The 23,121-nt window shown below is 32.6% G+C and overlaps 2 protein-coding genes and 1 long non-coding RNA gene across 4 annotated transcripts in view; 2 read left to right on the top strand and 1 right to left on the bottom strand.

Moving 5' to 3' along the window:
- LOC145939632 (uncharacterized) overlaps positions 1-10,122 on the bottom strand; it is a 62,689-nt gene extending 52,567 nt beyond the window's left edge. Inside the window, exon 1 of the long non-coding RNA XR_014425855.1 lies at positions 9,993-10,122. This is a non-coding gene — a long non-coding RNA (uncharacterized LOC145939632). The remainder of the gene's footprint in view (positions 1-9,992) is intronic.
- Positions 4,711-10,823, top strand: LOC145939630 (uncharacterized). Its single transcript, XM_083044085.1, has 2 exons — positions 4,711-6,387; positions 9,819-10,823. Exons 1-2 carry the CDS (start codon positions 5,160-5,162, stop codon positions 10,076-10,078), a joined length of 1,488 nt encoding a protein of 495 aa, XP_082900211.1. The 5' UTR covers positions 4,711-5,159; the 3' UTR covers positions 10,079-10,823.
- A 5,202-nt stretch (positions 10,824-16,025) lies between these two features.
- LOC145939595 (importin-4) lies at positions 16,026-22,645 on the top strand. Of its 2 annotated transcripts, XM_083044030.1 has the most exons (15): positions 16,026-16,180; positions 16,534-16,620; positions 16,699-16,806; positions 17,162-17,314; positions 17,464-17,649; positions 17,725-18,022; positions 18,112-18,266; positions 18,449-19,046; positions 19,129-19,364; positions 19,441-19,640; positions 19,774-20,114; positions 20,192-20,364; positions 20,444-20,655; positions 21,001-21,311; positions 21,551-22,645. In XM_083044030.1, the coding sequence occupies exons 1-15, from the start codon at positions 16,127-16,129 to the stop codon at positions 21,673-21,675; spliced, it is 3,237 nt and encodes a 1,078-aa protein (XP_082900156.1). In that variant the 5' UTR covers positions 16,026-16,126; the 3' UTR covers positions 21,676-22,645. The 2 variants fall into 2 exon arrangements, with proteins under 2 accessions (XP_082900156.1, XP_082900157.1); XM_083044031.1 differs by lacking the exons at positions 16,026-16,180; positions 16,534-16,620; positions 16,699-16,806 and having other exon boundaries at positions 17,177-17,314; positions 17,468-17,649.
- Positions 22,646-23,121: the final 476 nt, after the last annotated feature.

The following is a 23,121-nucleotide window of genomic DNA, read 5'->3' as shown; positions in this document are numbered from 1 at the left end:
TCGCTTATATTGTCATGAATTTTGTGGAAATTTTCACTTACGAATATAGATGATTTAACATTTATTAATCTCTTTCTAAAAAAAGGCATATTAGGTCGATTCTCACAAATATTATTGCCTCTTTTCCGCGATGCTGACTGGCTGTCTCGATTCGTCTTATGCATTATATTCGTAGCATCGAAAGGCTGTCATCGCGAGGGTTAACAGTTTGACAGTTTGTTCAAAATAAAATTAAATAAAATAATATGTTTTAAATAATATATTATAATATTTTAAACTCGATTAATATTTTTGACAATTATCAGCTGATTTCTGTCAAAAAATATTAATCGCGGATAAAGTATTATAACATATTATTTACAACATATTATTTTATTTTATTTTATTTTAAACAAACTGTTAAACTATTAACTCTCGCGATGACAGCCTCTCGATGCTACGAATATAACGTACAATGCGAATCGAGATAGTCAATCAGCATCGCGGAAAAGATGCAATACTTGCGAGAATCGACTTAACATGCCTTGTTTAGAAAGGGAATGTTATAATATTTTAAATTGGATTAATATTTTTGACAATTATCAGCTGATTTTTGTCAAAAAATATTAATCAAAAATAAGATATAATATATTATTTACAGCATATTACTATTTTAATTTTTATAACATATTATTATTTTAAAATTTAATTAGCAATGTGTTTTGCTTTATTAATATTTTTTGACAGAAATCAGCTGATTAAAACGTTAATTTGCTAATTAATTTTTAAAATAATAATGTTATAAAAATTAAAATAATATGTTTTAAATAATATGTTATAATACTTTAAACTCGATTAATATTTTTGACAATTATCAGCTGATTTCTGTCAAAAAATATTAATCGAGAATAAGATATTATAACATATATTATTTACAACATATTACTATTTTAATTTAACATATTATTATTTTAAAATTTAATTAGCAAATTAACGCTTTAATCAGCTAATTTCTGTGAAAAAATATTAATTGAGTTTAAACAAACTTTATATTATTTTTTTTTTAAAATCATTTTTTTAACATAAAATAGAAGAATGGCGCGCGCTTGTGTTGTTCTAGTAACATAAATTATATATAATTATTAGCGTATATTCGATAAAAGCCAATATTAATATAATGATAAATACATATGCAACATCCCAGAATCAATATATTCTACAATATCCACTTTTCGCCTATTTTGATTCATTAATTAGATTAGATTAGATTAGATTGATTCATTGATTTAGATTTCCAGATTTTTTTCTTATCAAAATCGTAATATCTTTTAAGAGAAGTAGAGTACAATTGTAAAATCATATGAAAAAACCACTTATTTTTCTACTCCTTTTTCTCAAAACTGATTTAATATACGAATAAGGAATAATTTTTTTTTCTTTTTGATATATTTGACTATACTTTAATCAATGTATTTTGCTAAGTAAGCTCTTTCTGAATTCTTATTATGATTTGAAAAAAATCATCTTTTTATCGACTTTGTGTATGTGTATGTTTGTCTTTGTATGTGTGTACGTTACGTAAAAAATTTTGATAAAATTATAATTTTTTTAAAACCGAACAATCAAATCACAATTTACTTATTTCTAAATAAAATATAAAAAATTATAACAATTGAGCAAGTGATTTCCGAGAAAAAGTATATAAGATAAGATATATATGTATAAATATATAAGATCGAAAACATAATTTTATAGGAGAGTGTCTTAAAGTTTTAACGCTGTTTTAAATGTTCAACATTTTTTGAGCATTTATATAGACATATGCAAAAATTATTTTATATTTTATATAACTATTTTATATTGAGAATAGTTGAGAAAATTATTTATTTCTTTCAAATAAAAATAATTGTGATATTTTAATCATTCTTAAGTGCAAAAAAATAGAATTAAAAAAAAAAGTATAAATAAAGAGATAGTAAAATTCTAATAAAAAATCTTGCAATAACATTTATCATACAATTTTACAATTTATCATACAATTTCGTGCTTTACAGACTGCTTTGAAAATCTGTTCTTTCTGCACTTCTATAAAATTAATTCGAAAAAATTTTTGCCCAATTGTCATCTCATCGAAATGTCAATATATTCATGCATTTTTTATTTCTATCAGTATTTACCAATGCAAAAGCACACACACACATTTTGTGCCCGCACATCTTATAATTATATACAACTAGAAAAGATCGAACTTCATAGGCCAATATAAACATTTAAAAATATTTTAAATTTTCGAGATATCCTTTAGATATCTTTTAAATATCTGAATTTTTTAAATATTCATAAGTCACATTTTTCGTGGGTTCTTAGAAATATATTTTTTTTAATTATCTACTTTGGTATTTACTTTCCACTTATATACTTTCCACTTTTTGGGTAGTACTAAAAAAGAGCTCCGTCCTCTCCGATTTTACTGAAACTCCACAATATTATGTATTTTGTGCGTAATACGCGAATCTATTTAAAATTAAAATTGTCGCTCTCAAGTAGGAATAAAGTTACACAGTGGGTTCCGCCCTTTCTACGAGGAAACTCCACTTTCAGAAGATATAATCTAAGCCAAACCTATTTCTGATTAAAGATTAAAATTTGGGTTGGAGTATATCTTCCGGAAGTGGAACCCTCCCGTAAAGGGGGTAATCCGAACTCTCTGCGTCCACGCATGTACTTTGAAAATACATATATAATAAAAATTGAAAAGGCTCTCTGTATTAAATTTAATTGAAGGGGGGAACTGGCAAGTTAAGAGCCACGCGCGGTAATTAAAGCGCAAAAATATATGTATGTTTTTGTCTTTATTTAGTGTGAACGTTTCGGTCCATGTATCGGACCATCTTCAGCATCTGCTGGTACAAAAAATTATTTTGACAGATTACAAATATGGATCATTAAACAATCGAGACAAATAAAACAGTCTCCTTTTTTTCCAATAAAGAGTCATACATACGTGGAATTTGAATATGCACGTTGCGAGTAAATATTTCAGAAGAGAAGGAAAAATGGTGAGCCTTCCCCCGGTTCCAATCGTAGGAATAAACTCCTCGAATTGTATGCGAATGACCGTCATTGTGTTATGTACTCCTATCGACGAGTATCAGTTTATTGAAACGTTAAAAATTAAAATTTAAAATTAGAGGTCTTAGACGAGGAACATATCTATAGTAAACGTTTGATGTCAGAGATGATTTTAATAAAAAGACAAATTAATAGTTTAAACCGTCAGTGCGATACAGAAAGTTTACATCATTCTTATCTTTCAATAATAAATAACTTGTCGAAAATTTAATCTAATTTAGTCGTGTTTGCGAATTGTTATTGACACATAAGGTTCGTTTGTGTTTGTCTAACAACATGACCCCGCTAGAAATTTAGTCAATCTGTTTGACAGTTGCGATATGCCGGTGCTCGTTACAACATGCACTATCAGAGGAAGAAAGTGAGTCTCCCACGCTTCTTTCAATTTTAAATTTTAATTTTTAACGTTTCAATAAACTGATACTCGTCGATAGGAGTACATAACACAATGACGGTCATCCGCATACAATTCGAGGAGTTTATTCCTACGATTGGAACCGGGGGAAGGCTCACCGTTTTTCCTTCTCTTCTGAAATATTTACTCGCAACGTGCATATTCAAATTCCACGTATGACTCTTTATTGGAAAAAAAGGAGACTGTTTTATTTGTCTCGATTGTTTAATGATCCATATTTGTAATCTGTCAAAATAATTTTTTGTACCAGCAGATGCTGAAGATGGTCCGATACATGGACCGAAACGTTCACACTAAATAAAGACAAAAACATACATATATTTTTGCGCTTTAATTACCGCGCGTGGCTCTTAACTTGCCAGTCCCCCCCCCCCTTCAATTAAACATATATAATATTTAAAATTTTAATTATACAACACAACAAAAGAAGAGAGCGACATTTTAATTTACAGATTCCTGTTTTATGCACAAAGATACAATATTGTAAAGTTTTAGCAAAATCGGAGAGGATCTCGAAAACTCTCCTTCAGTACCCGAGACTTGCTTCAATAAATGAGTTATCCTATCTCCCTCTTACAACACCAACGATAAGATTGCAGGCTTTTTATACAGAACGCAATGAGCTATATGATGGCATACACGACACTTGAGAGAATTTTCTCTTCGAATTTATCCTGAAAATCATGGTAATCATGGGACAATATGGTATGGAAAGAATTTTATGAGAATTTCTCTGATTAATATTTATCACAATAAAAATAATAATATCTATCATTTAACTTTACTATAGTTTAGTAAAATTAATCAAAGATATTTTATATTTTATTGTGATAGATATTATTTTTACAGATAAAATTCTTTCCATACCATATTGTCCCACGATTACCATGATTTTCAGGGTAAATTCTAAGAGAATTATCTCTGTGCACCGACGAATGAATCCAAATAACGCCATTACGCAATCCACTTCCCCATAATCCTGCGACGACGAAGAAGACTTTGGAGTCGCGATGATGCGAAAGCAGTTCGAGACGCCATTGGTCGCAGCATTCGGCTTTCATCCGAAATATCAGCATGCGACCAATCCGAGTCTCGTGTTCTCGTCTTCATCGTCACGCCTACGAGAGGGATTATCGTCTCGACGCTGTCACGCTGCGATCAACGTCATCCGCGGGCGAGATTCCGCTCTCGTGTCGAGCGGGCGAACCGAGCAGTCATCCGAAAACACTTAGCGGCGCATCTCACAGCGACTTCGTAAGCCGTTGAGAAACGAGTCTAAATAATTGACCCCTCCGCGGCGGAATCGCGCAAACAATTTACATCCGATTGTGTAAATATCCGCAACTTCGGCGTCGCGTTTATTGGTGGCGGTGAAGGTCTCGCGCAAGTTCGTTGCTCCGTGAAAGAAAAATTATGAAGTCCTAATCACGCTTCGATTTCAATTTTCGCGTAAGATTAACCGTACGATAAATAATTGCCTCGTTTCGTGCAACCTTCGTGATACCTCTGTGCGAATCGTCGTGAATTACAGTGCATTTATTCGATATATCGGTCCGAAAATATCGCTCGCTAAGATATGTTCGTCAAGCCTGAACTTTGACGATCGCCGATCGTTAAAAAGAACCGAGACTCGATGGACCAGAGCGTGATCGTGCCGTCGATGCCGCGGGACGTCGGTGCCGAGAGTGTACGATTAACCATGAAGAACGAGTCCGATTCCGGTCTGCGTCAGCACGAGCAAACAGTTGTCGTGCACCCGAATTCGACGATGACCGCGCGATCGGCGCTGCTGCCGATGAGTGCGAGTAGTCTGCCTCACGAGACAAATCTGGAGCCATTGATGTGCAACCCGACAAGCAACGAGATACCCAGAAAACCCGGCGCTCGCCGCCAAGAGAAACCACCGTATTCATACATCGCGTTAATTGTGATGGCTATTCAGTCGAGTCCGGGTAAGAGGCTGACCCTGTCGGAGATCTACTCGTTTCTACAGCAACGTTTCCCGTTCTTCCGGGGGGCTTATCAGGGTTGGAAGAACTCGGTGCGTCACAATCTAAGCCTAAACGAGTGCTTCATCAAGCTGCCCAAAGGCCTGGGTAGACCCGGCAAAGGTCATTATTGGACCATCGACCCGTCTACCGAGTACATGTTCGAAGAGGGTAGTTTTCGCCGACGGCCGCGCGGCTTTCGACGCAAGTGTCAAGCTCTAAAACCGCAATATCCGCAATTCTACTCGGGCGCCGGTCCCGTCGGCATGCAGACGCCTGGCCCGTACGACAATCTGGCCGCTGGTCCTGGCGGCATCGATTACGCCAACGGTTATCAAAATCAATATCAGAATTATCAGGAATACGCCATGTACGCGCCGAGTGCGGCGGTCTCCGCCGATTGGGTATATCCGGACGCATCAACGACGTACAAATCGGCACCACCGATAGCCGAAGTGACCTACAAGACCACCGAGGTCACGTACAAGACCGGGAGTGAACCGGCGCCGTCGGTGTATAGGAACGGCGAGCTGGTGACGTTCAAGAGCGAGCCTGGTTTCGGCACCAGGAGTCAGGATCAGCTGACGGCCTATCGGCCGCCGACCGACGGTTTCCCAACGATGAAAGATCACCATCAGCAGCATCACACAACCGATTATAAGGACGAGACGATGATGAGTAACTACTCAAAGTGCTCGACGCCCATCACTCAAGCACCCGGACAGGATTATTATGTCGGTTATGGCCTCACGGGGGTCAACAATACTACCGGCGTCACTATGCAATCTATGCAGGAACAACCGGGTGGTAACAGCAGTCCTATAGCTAATGTTAGTTCGCCGCATAGCGGATGTCAGACTCCTGCGGATCACAGTGAGTAGAAATACTTTTTTCTATATCCCTCCCGAAAATATATTATTATATATTTTTTTCTTTCCCCCCGAAAAAATATATATATATTTTTAAATTATATTATTAAATATATATCAAATAACGTGCTAAAAAGCTATGTTATTTTAAATATGATAATTTGTCGCAAATTGTAATAAGCTCGAATAATTTTCAGAATATCTTTTTTATGACAAGAAATGCATTATATTATTCTTAATTATATTATTAATTTTTCAATAGCCCTTTTATTTAATTTTTCAATGTTTCTGTTTAGTGGTGATATTATAAAATCTCACATTTTAAAAAGTCATCTTTAAAACTTTAGCGATATATATAAATACAATAAAATACAATAAAAAACGAGTGGAAATTACATAATGAATAAATAATGAAACTAATACAATTAAAAAAAAAAGAATTAAATACAGTCTAGAAATGTCAAATGAAAAAGAGATTTATGTATATGTGATAATTAAATATAATGCACGGGTGGAGAGGGAGACAATGCGATTTTAGTTAGAAACCGATTTATAGCATTCTTGTTAAAAAGCTTGAACTACGAGCTTGACAAAAAATACGATATCACAGAACACGACAAATGCAACGAGATATCGCGCTTACGACCTTCGAGCTCACTTTGCATCGCGAGGTCGACGTTGACGACTCGCGACGTCATTTAGGGGCCATCTGGAAAATTGGAGACAGTTTACGATCTTTCAGGCGCCGTGTCCTGCAAAGTGAAACCACGGCGCGACTTTCTTTCGAATTCCTTCCATTCTTTATAACAATAAAAAAAATTAAAAACACAAGTCAAAGCTTGATTCTCAAAGTACTTGTGCATAGAAAAAAAGAAGTAATTTTTTAAAAAGATATAATTCTCGTTCGATTTAATCCCCCCTTTATTATCTAATTCAAAATTGTGTCTGTAGATGTAATGGTATAAAAAGATTAATATCGCCAAAGAGAATACGGATGGATAGATGCAAAGCAACTATGACGATTTAAAATTTAAATCATCGTAGTTGACAGAAAGAATTAACCAAGATGACATCCCTGTCACACCCATGCAACGCTTTTCGAACTCATAACTTGTAACTTAACACGTGTAACTCACCGTAAGACGGAGGCGTCAAGGCGTTTCCTTTTCTCATAAGATTAATTTAGCCTGCACTACATCTGACAACGCGATAATAAAATGCTCGTTAACACTATGCTTTATAACGATAACGAAACAGTCGATAGTTTCGATGCGAGTAAAAAATATTATACCAAATTTGATCTGCAATACTTATTTGCAATCATCTATGCACTTATTTGCAAATTATCTGCAATATCTTTTTTGCAAACTATAGCACAGATATATTTTATAGATACGTATGTTTTCTTAAATTTGAAACATCAATGCGTTATTTCAGTGTAACATTAAAATGTGATTCTGCAATAATTTGATAATTGGATGATCTCATTCTACATAAAAATAATCGTTATTTACTTTCGAGATTGAGCGAGACGCATGTAAAATGCAGTTTTTCGCCTCTCAGACGTAGTCGCGTGCTAACAAGTGCGTGCTCGAATCGTTTATCGCATAAATATTTATCGGAAGCATAAACGAGATGATTTAATTCGGCCTTAACCCTACAGAGAATGAAGCATCGTAATATTTACGGCGTTAACTTTACCGAAAGCATATCGATCCACAAATTGTTCACTTAAACTCTTCATTGCTCGTAACTCTTCTCGATTTAATCTTAAACTTTGATATTTAAATCTCTAAATAAAGCTGTGTGGTTAAACAAAATTGTATAACGTATATTATACTTTAATAGAAAAAAAGATAGTTATTTCTCTCAAAATGAGTTAAATAAATCATTCAAATTTTTTACAATCTTGAAATCAAGATTTTAATATTTCATATATTTTAGAAAATTCTAAATATATTTTATATTGACAATTAATTAAATGCTATATATAATTTAGTATCTCATACAACGTATCAAATTTGCGCAAAAAATAAATATTGAAATATTCATCGGGGCGAATTTTTCGTTTCTACAAATATCTCGATTTGCGAACAGTCTAATCTCGATTAAGGAGGATAAATCTCTTCCTCCTGTATCTCGATACAACGCGGATCGACAGGAGATAAACGCCGCCACCCACGCTTTCTCCCCATCGCAGATTTCTTCTTCTTGTTCGTCTTCCGTCAGTCAGTGGAGTGTAAACGAGATCGATCCATGCAGACGCCACGGTAGGCTCGTCTTTTTACTCTTCTTACACGCCACGCTCTACGTATATTTCTGGAACGCGATCTCTTTACTCCGAACTATGGCCTGTTGTGCCGGTATTCCGGTCAGGAGCTTGTGTGCTCCTTGAAAGCCAGCATCTTCGCGTTCGCGCGCGTTCGAAGAGAAAAAAAAAGAAGAAGAAATGGCGCAAGCACACACACATACATACACACACGATCGAACACGGAGAGCATTTGGACCTACAAGAGGGATTTTGATTGACAGGAGCGCCATCGGACCACCCACGAAGTCGTTCCAAAACGTCGCGGTGCCACTCGCGACGTCGCGCTTCCGAATCGAGAAAACTGGCTGATCTTCAAATCGAAACGACGCAATGTAATTTTAAAGTCTTACGTTACGGAAAACTTTGCGAGTTAAAATAACGAAGTATTACGAAAAGATTCGAGCAATATTTGCTTGACACTTGACACACGATAAATATTTGAAACGATAGCCTTGCCGAAAGTTTTGAAAACAGATGAATAAATCCGTAATTCGCATATGAATATGAGACGCAAAAATTAATGTAAGGATGTAAGAGAGAAAGGGAAAAAAAAAAACAGAACAAAATCGAGACACGAGTGAAGTGGCTGCTTGAGAAGAAGCTACTTGAGAGCTGCCGGAGCTTTAGATTTATGGAGCCTAACCCAAGTACCAATCTCTATCGTGAGATCTTTCATTCCATCGCGTGCGATCTTAAATAATAAAATTGGAATGAAATTTCCGCATATATTATATAAAATAATTGAAAATCGGAGTCAAATATTTGCACATCTTTCATGTGAAAAACGATAGAAAAAAATGGAAGTATATATCAAAATTAAGTTTGATATAGTCATAGCTAATAAGCTGTTCTCGAATCATTGATCAAAGATATAATGATCTCTGTGCGCATTTTTAACGTAATCTTAATTCTTCGTGATTTTAATTTAGAATGTGAGATATATGCTTATTTTTTTAAGTATGTATATGTTATATCAAAAATTGTGCAAAAATATATAAAAGAATAATTAATAATATTTTCATTAAGAAAGAATTAAAGAAATTTCTTAAATATTTTGCGAAATACTCTTGTAAAAAATGCAGTTTTGAAATAATTAATAATTTATGAAATTTTTTTTATTTCAGGCATAAAAATGCAGTGCAGTTCGAGCTCGAGTTCAAATAGTTCTGGCGGTGGCATCATTGACCGAAAACCATCTTACTTTGCGCATCCTGGAGGATCGGTAACCTTGAGCTCCTTGAGCTCGCTGGGTTCATTAAATCTAAGCAATATCGGCGGTTTAAGTATATCCAACATACCTGGTGCAGTTTCGACGAATATCCATCACACGTCGACACCACCGCCTGCGACGATGTACTACGATCCGATCAAGTACAGCATGTGAAGACGTTTCCCTGAAAAACAAAGGATATAACTTCGTAAGATTATTTTTGCATCAAAAGTTCCATATTTTAAACTGTAAATGTTAAAGTGCTTCATACTTTTACAGCAAACATAAATGTTAAATTATAGCAAATCTTAAATTATATCTTTCATTTGCATTCCGATATTATCTGGAAACATACACAGAATTACAAACTAAATTTACAAAAAAATAGTTTTGTTAAATAATGCGGATGAACGAAAATCTGGGGCCAGTCTGATTCGAACCAGATCTCTTCAAGTGTTTTTGAATATTTTTATAATTTCTTCAAAAAACATATGTTACAACATATTTTCATATCGATAGATAAAAATATAATTTCGATATAAGCTAGGATTATAAAAATTTTAACATTGATTTGCTTTATTTAAAATTTGAAAATATTGACAGTTCAAGAAGATCTCGTATTTCATTGAATTTAAATTAATAATTCATAAATTAGTATTATTAAAAAGGGATAACAATTCTCAAGTTGCGGGCGTAAATATAAGTGATGTAAGTAAAAATGTAAAATATAGTTACGTAAAAAAATGATCATACGACCGATCGTGGCTCAAGCGTGCATAGCAATACGCATCGAGAGATACGTCCGCTTAAAAAAAAAAAATGTTGATGCCTCTCGACCCTATCCTATTTATATTTATGATCCATCAAATCGATGTAATTAATTTAAATTTAGAGCGGAGAAACAAAGTCTGTAAAATTAAAAATGTTTGCTAAGAAAATTCTTTGTTGATTTCTTTGTCGCGCACGATTTTCTATCCCAATAATTTAAATCAGTATATTTGTTAAATGATGTAACTCTTTATGGAGCATGAAGCTTTAATAAAAAAAATAAAGTTTTAAATTCTGTTAAATTTTACATCCAAGATATTAATACCGTTTTGATGCCGCATGATGCAATGTGATCTATACCGGATGATACAATTATATACCATTGAAACAATAATTCTACACGAACCATTTACGTCACAACGGTTTTGCGGTAGCGATAAGTTTTGTTTGATACCGCGTAAGATCCCTTCCAGATTTATTTCGCCCCAACTGACAAATTCCCCAGCACATATGCTGGTCATCAGACAGTTTGGAGACATATCGTCATCGTATATATGGCGATAAACTCGATGACGCAGTCTTTAAAGTTTTACACGAACTTCTTTATTTTTTCATAATTCCAAAAAAATTTTAACTATCTTAGAATAACAAATAAAGTTTCCATTAGTATTTTAAAATTGAGATAGATAAATATTGCAAATGTGGTAAAGATATTTATGTTACAAAACAAACATTGAGTTCGTACAAAAGCTGCAAAAATTAATATTTTAAATTCACACATCGGATTCAAAAAATAATATGACGTTGAAATATATTTTTGTAAACGAACAGGATGCATCGTAAGCGACAGAGAGCAACATGCTGCAGTTAAAAACACTGCACGCCACACGTTGTTGGAAACATGTTTGCCCGCCATAAAAATGACGGCTTCTTTTTCGGCTTTTTTGGTTGATGATCCTTATTTGAGCAACACCATCGAGACAACCGTATCTTCTCGCGTCTCGTCACGTGTTCAAATACTGGCTTTGTCATTCTTTGGAAAAATCGCGACCACGATATAGCATAAGGAGACGCTTCCCCTTCTTGCAGAAACGCGACTCGACAATCTATCCTGTCAGCTCCCGAAATAGTGCTGACATCCCGCTGATCTTAGAACGTTATCGCGCGGTTGGAGGAAACAGGTTGAAAGGAAGATTCCTACAATGTAAATTTTCTGATAAAACGAGATTGGAACATCTATTTTACGACTTCTCTTGACTTCCTATAATTGAGGAATTTCATATAAATGCAAAATGATAAATTAATTCCTTGCAATTACGTGATAGAGTGACGATAGAGTCGATACGTGTCACTTGTAAAATTATACATTACTTATTTACAATTTATATTAAATTTTTTTACTCTTTTACTTCTAAAAAAACAATCATACATAAATATAATAAATAATGAAAGTGATGAGTATCTCGTTTTCATTTGTAATAATGTAAATATATATTTTTAATCTGAGACAATACTATTTTAATTTATAAATATGTTCTGGATAATTTATGAGTCATTTAATATTGTCTGCGTGTGATGTTTAATGAAATAATAAATAAAAAAAGACAAATCATGGTATTTTGTAACTATCTCTCTTTACAAAAAAAGAAGAGTTTATATTTTTAATTTCATGTGTCCTTTTCTTTAATTTGAAAAAATATTGACATTTTCAAATAGATATATATATATATATCTGTTTCTCTCGTAAAAAACCTTATCATATTTGCAAAGCGAGAAAACCTATTTAAACTTGAGTTTATATTAAATTGGTAGAACTTCAATATATTTTTTTGTTTTTTTTTTAAGAAGAGTAACCTTGTGACCGAATTTCATCGAAAATTTTTTAACTATTGAGAGAATAAAATAGCACGGAAGAATTCTTCTTCGACAAACGTCACAAGCGGAATGTACATTAAGCCGACGACGAATGCATACACGAGGTGCAAGAAGAGTCACTCAACGATGTTGCTGACAGCCTTCAGGCTGTTTTGGTGTTCGTATTATCGAGATGTTAGTTTCGTCGGGGTGGAAGATAAGCGTGCGCCAAGTAAGAAATACTTTAATTCTTTTCAGTCAAAAATAGCAATTTTGATTAATATGTTTGCGAAAACTTAAAAATATGTATTAAATACACAATAATGAACGTTCAAAATTTTGTTTTTTTTCTTTAATTTAATCAATTAATTTTATTTAAAATCACAAGAATTATTATATCTTGAATATCTATTAAATGTCAAATTAAATATTAAATATATGGAAAATGAAAAAAATAATTTAAAGTAGTTTTTCTTTTACATTATAAAGACTGAATTTTGATAAAAATTAAAAAAAAATATATATACATATATTCTTCTTTATTTAATTTAATATTAAAAAAATTTTTAGGTAGAATGATACAAAATATATAAGTCTATAATTGTATATTACCTCAATATCTTTAATAATAATTTGTACGTTTCTAGTAATATAAATTGTAGTAATAATAAATTCAGTTATATTTATACTTTTCTACTTTATTTTTAAAAAATTTCAGATAGAATGACATTCTGTAACAGCACCTCATTGACGTAACAAAAAACTTTTATATGTTAAAGAAAATTTCTATATTCATATCGAATATCGAATTAAATAAATGATAATAAAAATAATAAAAAGTGCAAGAAGATTAAGAAAAAGGTAAGTCTTTCAAGATTTACTCTCTTATGATTCAAGTGCTAACACTCGTGTCAAGCTTCTTGTTGAAGAGAATATATGGAGATATCCTAAGTATTGCATACACACACACACACACACACACACACACACACACACACACACACACACACACACACATGTTCAACGCAAGTCTGATATGAACAAAAATGTTTCAATCTCAAGTAATAAAAGATAATCCTAATATGTCTTTTATCGTATCTTAGTTACTTTAGTTATAATATATGATGATCGACTTACACATATGCATTTTATACGTTTATATATGCGTGCATCGTCATAGAGCGTAAAAAAGTAAATTTTTAAAATAGTATTGATCAAAAAATCTTGATTCAAGCGTATGTGAGCAAAAGCAGTAAAGAGAGAGAAAAAGAGAGGGAGAGGGAGAGAAAGAAAGACGAGAAGCGGACGAGGAATATAACGGAGAATAGGATTCTGTAGGAAGGGGTTCGCTCTAAAATAATAAACTAGTCCACGATGCGGAAAGATTAGACCAGAACGAACAGACCGATTTATGCTACGCAGACGTCTAGATAAGAAAGGGAAAAATATATATATTGTCATCCAGAGAGACAAACGATTACTACGATATTATATAAACAATAAACCAAAATCGGCGTTTGATTTAAAATAAAATGCATATGTTGATTTATATATCCGAATAAATATATAATTACGGATTTATGTTTGAACGGTATATAAAAAATTAAAATATAGAATTACTTTATAATATTAATATATGATATAGCTACGTGCTACAAAATCGATACAGAATACATTTTTCATTGCACACAAATTTACTTATTTAATTATAGAAATGTGTAACACTTTGAAATTTTTATTTGTGCAGACACGTTCAAAAAATTGTTAGCTGCAGCTACTAAAATCAGAAACTAATCCATAAAATAATACGTACATTTTATACATATATATCGCCGTAATTATGTTATCTGCTCGAAATTTTATTAACTCAATTAATAAAACAGCAACAATTTATTAACTTCATTAGCATCAGTTATTATCTGTTCAAAACAATCATTAATATCAAACATTTCGATAAGTTATACAAATGATATTTTTTATAAAGGTTATATATTATACATGTAATAAAAAAAATTGTGCTGTGTTCGCCAAATTATAAAAGAAAGGATAAGTTTTTATTATCAGTAGGTAAAATGAAATCTCGCTTTCTAATCTAATCAGAGAAAGCATCGACTTAATTTGAAGACGTTTTCATGGATAAATCTTATTTAGAAGCAGGATAGAGAATCGAAAAGCATTGACATTGTTGATTGTTGATAATAATACATATAAATCATACATAGAATATGAAAATTTCTCTGATTAATATTTATTACAATAAAAATAATAATATCAATCACAATAAAATATAAAACATGTTTTATATTTTATTGTGATAGATATTATTATGTTTATTGTGATAAATATTAATCAGAAAAATTCTCATAAAATTCTTTCCATACCAGATTATCTCTGTATATATATATATATATATATAATTCATTTATATATATTTATATATAATATGATATAAATTCGTTTAAATTATAATCTGCTTACCGCGTGGTTGCTCCGCCGTTGCCCGATGCCACCCCGGGCCTCCTCCTCGTACAAGCTTCGAAACACTTGCACTCGCGTAACTTTATTTCATTCGCGACGAGCGGCGACGCCCGGGTTTTAACCATCACAATCTTCGACGCGGTTCGGTAAAACGCGAGAAACGCGAGAGCTTATCCGCGCACGACCGATGCTCCATTTTCGCGTCGCCGCTTTTCTCAAGGCCCACTACTTATCGGAAGGCCTCATCGAACGACGATGTGATGCGGCGCCTCCTTCACGACGCACTCAGGAGTCGCCGATACTCAGGAATCGGGCACTACACTTCACGCTGTATTTTATATTTCACTCGTTGTCAATATTCGAGGGCGAAGAAATCGCGCACGAGCTTCGCCGATTATATTTATCGTCGAGCGCGTATTTCGACGACGCTGCGAAAATATTGTCGCTGTTGGGAGAAAAAAAGAGTGTCTGGCGCTTCGTGAAACAAGATATCGCGTTTTCCGAACACCGCGTTTAGACACTCGCGATCGTCGCGTATTTCGATAATATGTACGATGTATTCTTCTGGCTCTTTGTCAAAGGGACGGAGATTTTCGCGTGGGTAAACGCGCGAACTTGAGTCGGCTCGAGGTTGTAACGGCACGCACTTTCGGAAGAAGAAACGTTGAGCGAGATTCGCGATCGGCGAGGTGAATCTCGCGCGCGCGATCGCGATCACGATGTCGGTAGACGAGGTCGATCCGATTTATGCAATAATTAACGACGTTAATACAATAATTACCTCGCACTCGTAGTTTTGTGGACCGGCGCGCGAACGTGATCGCCAACTTCGAATGCACAAGATGGCAGGATCCTGGATTGTGTTCGGAAAGCGGCCGTCAAAGTTGAGAATTGGACCGACCAATCGGAGACCGAGGATCTCTTTGTCCCGATTGGTCGATCGAGCGCTTCACCCTAGCTCGCTATATTTTCGAACACGATCTAAAATGCTGCCACTGACGTCACAAACAGGTCTTTTAACCATAATGTCCGAAGGTCCATATCGGTTTGGATGGCGGTGGACGAGAACGGGTTACTCTTCGTCCGCGTGTACTATCGAGTGAATTTTTCTAAAATAAAAAAATGGAGCAAATACTGGTGAATCTGCTCAAGTGTGACAATGCTACGATACAAGAGGTTCGTATATTCTTACTCGCTGAAAATTTGTCAAATCGATTGCATGTTATAACATTGAAAACACGTGTTTCTTTCCAAATTTTGAATTGCTCAAACAGAACTTGAATTTATTTCAAGATTATCTAATTCGTTTGTATCTACTCTAGCGAATGTATGTATAAAATTCTCTTCTCATTCTGATTGTGACTATTCGTAACGTAACTTCTATGCATTTGTATATTTCATCGTTTAGTGTATTGTGATTATTATTATTTGTTGTGTGTCTATGTGCAATTATAGACATCAAAGTGGCTTATAATAATAATTATTTGTTGCTTTTACAACTCAAAATAATATTCTGTATTTAATTTCAGGCAACTGTGGAACTTAAGAAGGCTCTTCAGAATCCAGACAATATAACAGTTTTGTGCCAACTTCTAGCGACCTCACCGAATCCAGAGGTTTGTTGTAACAGAATTAAATTGATTTTCGTATATTCTTTATTTTCGATGGACATGTGATAAAAAATGATTGTTTAGATAAGACAGTATGCAGCTCTTATACTCAGAAGACGTTATACTAAAGGAAAGAACTGGATAAAATTATCTGAACCTATACGTACCGAAATTAAGAAAATGATTTTAGAGGTAAGAAATTAATATAATATATATTTTGTATCTCTCTCTCTCTCTCTCAACTTTAAATCACAAATTTTTATATTATCAATAAGATTATTTTAAAATGTTTCTGTAATTTCTAAGTATACATGTTTCTTAAATTATTACATAAAGTTGTATTGTGCTTCCTTACAATAAAAAGAGGCAATACAATATGAATTACAAGTAATTGAATACAAGTAATTAAATTTTTTCTTATGACTTTTATATATTAGAAAATAGATATTAAAGACAAGGAAATTCAAAATCATATAATTTAACATTTCTCTAATTATATAATTATTTTAATTAATTCTTTCATAATATATTTGTTATTTTTTTTCAGGCTTTAAAGAATGAATCAATGAAGTCTGTTAGAACTAATATAGCTCAGTTAATAGGTGTTATTGTTAAGCATGAATTGTCTAGAAATAGTTGGCCAGAAGTTATATATTATGTACAACAATTAGTCACAAATGATATCATAGAAAGTAAAGAGGTAAGTAATATCAATTCTCATTTTATATAAAATAATATAAAATATATGATATGAAAGAAAGTATATGGTATTAAAAGTTTATACTATTTTAGTTTATTATTTAAAGAGCTTGTGTCAATCATTTTATGATATTAAAAATTTTTTTCTAGTTAGGCCTTTATACTTTATCAATTATGACAGAAATTGCGCCAGATGCCTACAATACACACGCTAGATCTTTGGTGATGGTTCTTGCTCAGACATTGAGTCTTCTTGATAATTTAGGACAGCCAGCTGCTGTTTACACTTTGAACACGTTGCGACATCTTATTCCTCTAGTTAAACATGATGAAACTGTTAGTATTATGCGATAAGTTTTTATTTTAAATCTCAATATTGCAAAATGTTGAAGAATATATTTTCAATTTTAGATGATACACATTTATGTTAATCTGATGCCTCGTATAATGGCCACAATTCAGGCTCTAACTGAAGCACATCATGAAGACATGGCCGGTCAAAGCTTTGAGTTGCTGGACGAATTGTGTGAGAATGTAATTGCTGTGATAACGCCTCATGTCAAATCTCTTGTCAACATGTGCCTTGCAATCATCGCTAATAAATCTCTAGACTCTCTCATAAAAGTTAGGGCAATTAATTTTATTGGCTGGCTAGCGAGAATAAAGAAAAAGGCTCTTGTAAAGCATAAATTGGTAGAACCTATCGTGGGTAAGTGATCTTAATATTTGAGTTAATTCTTATTTAACACACATTAGTAAGGACACGTTTAATTACTTAATACTTATTTCTATTTGCAGATATGTTATTTGTAGTTATGTTGACTCAGCCAGATAACGATAGTGACGATGATTATAATAATACAGAAAGTGAAAATACTCTTTTAACGAGTAGTACTCAAACCTTAGACTTGCTCTCGTTGCACCTGCCGCCAGAAAAATTACTTCCACATTTGGTAAGTTTATTAATATATATGTATGATAAGTGTTTTTTAATTTCTTTGAAAATATAAATAAAATTATCACATAGCTTTTTGGAAATATAATTATAATTCGTAAAATTATATTTTAATATCATGCAATTCTATTCTATTAATATTGATCGGATATTTATTTTAAAGAGATATTAATTTTACAGTTGCGACATATCGAACCTGGATTTCAAAGCACAGATATATACATGAAAAAGGCATCGTATGTAGCGATAGCTGTAATATCGGAAGGTTGCGCCGAGTATATTCGTTCAAACTATCTTGAATTCTTCCTGCGATGTATTTGTCAAGGAATCACCGATTCTTCACCGATAGTGCGTAACGCCGCGCTTTACGCCTTAGGACAATTTTCCGAACACTTACAACCGGAGATTTCGCAATACTCGTCTGAATTGTTACCCGTATTGTTCGAATACTTAAACCAAGTCTGTTTGTACATTAAACAAGAGAAAAAGGAACCGCATGCGGTTGGCCGTATGTTTTACGCTCTTGAGATGTTCTGCGAGAATTTGCACGAGAGCATTCTGCCATATTTACCCAAACTCATGGAAAGGTTACTCAATATCTTGAACGCGGATACATCGCCGAATGTGAAAGAATTCACTCTAAGTGCTATAGGCGCCGCCGCGTGTGCCAGCAAAGAGCATATGCTACCATATTTTGAAACAATCGTCAAAATTATCAATGATTACCTTGCCGCGGAACCGACTGTTGAAAACACGTATCTCAAAGTTCAAGCAATTGGTTAGTAACGAAGTTGATGAATTATTTAATTAATTACTCGATAAAATTCGATAAAATTATATTTATATGTATCTCCGTTTAGATACTCTCGGAGTAATTGCTAGGTCAATAGGCGAAAAGAATATTATGCCATTAGCGGCTACCTTCCTCGATCTTGGAATAAAATTGCTAAGAAAAACGGAGGAACCAGACACACGGAAATCTCTTTATGGATTGTTCGCCGCTATTAGCACAGTAGTGAAGAAAGACATGGCTGTAATCTTACCCGAACTTGTCGAATATATGATAATGAGTATAAGGAGTTCAGACGGAATTTTGGTGAATATCGCGCGATCATGATATTCAAGAAAATATTACGATAAATTATACAATGTAATTAATATTGTCGTTGCAGATGCACTACAAGGATGAGGCTAATGCGCTTACAGTTTATGATGATCTCAGCGAAACTGAGAATGAACAAGAGGAAAACATTGATCACACCGATAACGAAGAAGATGACGACGATGTCCAAGGTTACAGTGTCGAAAATTCTTATATGGAAGAGAAAGAAGAAAGCGTTATAGCCTTGAAGGAAATCGCCGAATACACAGAGTAAGTCTTTCAGTTTTCAGATGCCTTAGTCAAGTAATTAAATAATTAATTATATTTTAATTATAATTAATTAGAATATTATATTAATTATATTATTAATTATAATTAATGAAAATATTATTACATTTTACAGAGAGGCGTTTACACCGTATCTCGAAAGATGTTTTGAGGAGATTTTTAAGTTGATCAATTACCCTCAGGAAGACATACGTAAAGCGAGTATAGAGGCTTTGTTACAATTTTGCATTAATTTCGCGAAAATTAATACTGACGAAGGTAAAAAAGCATTATTGAAGGCTCTGTCTATGTTTATCCCGAAATTGTCGGAATTGATAAGATTGGATGAAGAAAGGTCGGTCGCCATTTGCGGTTTAGAGGCATATCTGAAACTTTTAAGAGAAGTCAAATCAGATGTTGTCTTTGGTATAGGTCATAAAGAAGCTATAGTAAATTGCGTAATTGATGTGCTAACAGGTATTTACGATCTATATTTATATTCGATATTTCAATAAATTAGCGCGTACAATCTTGAATCGCAATTTTTATCGCAGGCAAAACAGCATGTCAAGACGAAGAGGAAGTTGAAGCTGATATTGAAGCGGAACAAGACGAATTATTAGCAGAATGTGCGGGAACTACATTGTCTAGTTTAGGAAAAGTGATTTCACCAGAAGACTTTGCGCTCTACTTTCAGACTGCGTTGCCTCTTCTTTTAAAAAGACTGGTATTATTGCCGATTTCTCTGCCTATATTTTTTCGAAAATTCACGATTTCGATGTTTTAGCTGAGCTAAATGTTTTCAGAAATCGGACAATTCCGAGGCACAGAGATCTTTCGCTGTTGGTACAATCGCGGAATGTTTTCCAGGACTTAAGCATATGACGGCTATGTTTGTTGAACAATTACTTCCAACTCTTCTACAAGTTGGAGCTCAAGATCCTTGCGGTGAAGTTCGTAGTAATAGCTTCTTCGGAATTGGTGAACTAATTTTTTACGGAAAGGAAACAGTTTATCCGTATCCTTTTCAGCTAATATTTAATAGTAATTGGGGATATTATTATATCTTTTTAAATTTGAAAATTATTTAATAATATTTCATTGTATTGAAAGTTCTAGCGATAATATTTTAAAATCGATAAAAAGTATCATAAAAAAGTTATTAAACTTTTTTTATTTTTTTCTATAATTAAAAATCTCAAAAACAACTCAAAAACATATAAAATATTATTCTATACACAATTTCATCTCATACACATAGAATAAAATACGAACAAAAATTTTTATAATTATTATATAGCATATTTTTGTGGAACTAATTACAAGAGTACAATTTTGCTATTATTCCTCAACAATTGTACAGACATTATCCCCAAATTTTAACATCACTGTCGTGTGCCATTGCAAAAGAGATGGATGCAGCCGCACGTGATAATGTTGTCGGAGCGATTGCACGACTTATTATCACAAATTATTCAAATTTACCGCTCGAGCAAGTATTTCCAGTTTTTGTTCAACAGTTACCTTTGAAAGCAGACTTTCAGGAGCATAAAGCTGTATTCAGAAGTATTCTTATATTGTATCAAGCCGGACTTGCTGTTCTACAATCTCATATCCGTACATTGTTGAAAGTTGCAGTTGTCATATTACACGAAGACAAGGCTATGGATGATGGTGAGTTTATACAAAAATAATAAGCATTTTAAGGCTATTTTAAAAAAATGTCTATCTCTAAATAGATCATAAAATGTAATATGAAAATAATGCACCTTTTTTCATGTAATTTTTAAAAATTTGCTTATTTGTTTATCGAACATCGAGTATCTTTTAGTTTAGTTTCAATTTATAGGAATTTTGTAAAGATATGACCAGCAAATTGTTGATTTTTACTGAATTATAATATTTCTTTACAGAAGCACGAAATCTCATCATGGAATTCATCAAATCTGCTCAACGAGATTTTGTAAATGATTGGAATGCAGTTTTCAGCGAATTGCCTCCAGAAGTTGTCGCGAAAATTCAGTGCATGTTTTCTTAATTTAAACAGTTAATTTTGCAATTTAAGATTGTGTTAGTTAGTTTAAAGTATCGGAATTTAAATATAAGATATCGATAAAATTCAAGTATAAGATTTGCAGTGATTCTTTTCAGATATTCTATCGGCGTTTTTTCTTTGCAATTCGGATTCTATGGCGAAGTAATGATAATAAAATACGAATCGAGAATAAATAATTGAAATTGATTCAATAATAATAAATAATAATTTAATAATATATGTTTTTATTCATTTTATAGATAAATATATATTTTTTCTTTTTTATTCTTTTGTTTATTCATTGTTTTTATTTCGTTTAAATAAAGAATTTTTATAGTTTTATATAAAACATTTTAACCCGTTTTGTGATTCAGTAATGAATAATCTATACTATCTTTTTTAAGTATGTATTTAATTTTTTTCTTTTTACATCAAAATAGTTCAGATTATGAATAAATAGAATAGAAACTTGTATATGCATAGTAATACGAAAGAAGTTGGAAATTCTTTTCGAAAATTCTAAAATATCTGAATTTGAATTTACACATCATAAAAATCTTATGATTCCTCTGACGTTAGATTGATTGAATCTTTGATCATTATCGAAACTATATATAGAAAAAAATCTATATATAATATATATATATATTACACAGCACACTATGTATATACATATGTATGTATATAAAATTTAAACTTATTTTTTATTTTTCGATAATATAAATAAAAAGTCGGTTAATATTCATAAAAGTGTAAGATCGTTTATGAGAATATGAATAAAGCTCTTTATCTTCAGTTGAAAGTTGAATGGAGATATGCACTTGAACAAAATGTAGGCATTGATGCTAATGGACGAATTATCAATCTCGTGTGCGTCATATCTTTGTAACCAAAAATATATAGTGTAATCACATGTAGACATTGAAAATAAATGTGTACTATGTGACTATGTGAATAAAAACCTTGTATCATATGCTTTTCATAAATGCTATAAATTTTTTCACGCGCTTATATTCTTAAAATGTATTTTAAGATAGTAAATCTAAGCGATATTAATTCTGAAAATAAACCGTGGTTAAATGATTTATTAAAATTAACTTTTTCATTAATTAATAGCATTTTCTAAATAAGTAAATTAAGAGAGATTTCTTTATTTAAATAATAAAAAAATCATTTATTATTTAAATAAAGAAATAAATTTATTTATTTATTTCCACTGTTAATAGCTTTATGAAAATAAATTTAATATTTTAATATTTTACAGACAACCTTCTCTTTCTGTATAATCGATGCATTCGAGTGCAATGCGTGAGAGATAAAATTCCTAATGGACACCAGGATTCTTGTATGACGGTACAATTAATATATCGAGCATGTTGTCGTTGGGATATTTATCATCGTTTTATCAAAAGGCAAGTAGATAATAACTTTACGGCTAATCGCACGCGC

Source organism: Prenolepis imparis, unplaced genomic scaffold (genome assembly GCF_030444845.1).
Source record: "Prenolepis imparis isolate NDT839.2.m4 unplaced genomic scaffold, iyPreImpa1.0 SCAF_8, whole genome shotgun sequence".
NCBI classification, from domain to species: Eukaryota; Metazoa; Arthropoda; class Insecta; order Hymenoptera; family Formicidae; genus Prenolepis; species Prenolepis imparis.
This window is presented reverse-complemented; position numbering and strand designations above follow the sequence as displayed.

Coding starts and splice junctions, on each gene's coding strand:
- LOC145939630 (XM_083044085.1), top strand. CDS start 5,160: ATGGACCAGAGCGTGATCGTGCCGTCGATGCCGCGGGACGTCGGTGCC. Junction 6,388..9,818: donor TCAGACTCCTGCGGATCACA/GTGAGTAGAAAT, acceptor TTTTTATTTCAG/GCATAAAAATGCAGTGCAGT.
- LOC145939595 (XM_083044030.1), top strand. CDS start 16,127: ATGGAGCAAATACTGGTGAATCTGCTCAAGTGTGACAATGCTACGATA. Junction 16,621..16,698: donor CGACCTCACCGAATCCAGAG/GTTTGTTGTAAC, acceptor ATGATTGTTTAG/ATAAGACAGTATGCAGCTCT. Junction 17,650..17,724: donor TAGTTAAACATGATGAAACT/GTTAGTATTATG, acceptor TTTCAATTTTAG/ATGATACACATTTATGTTAA.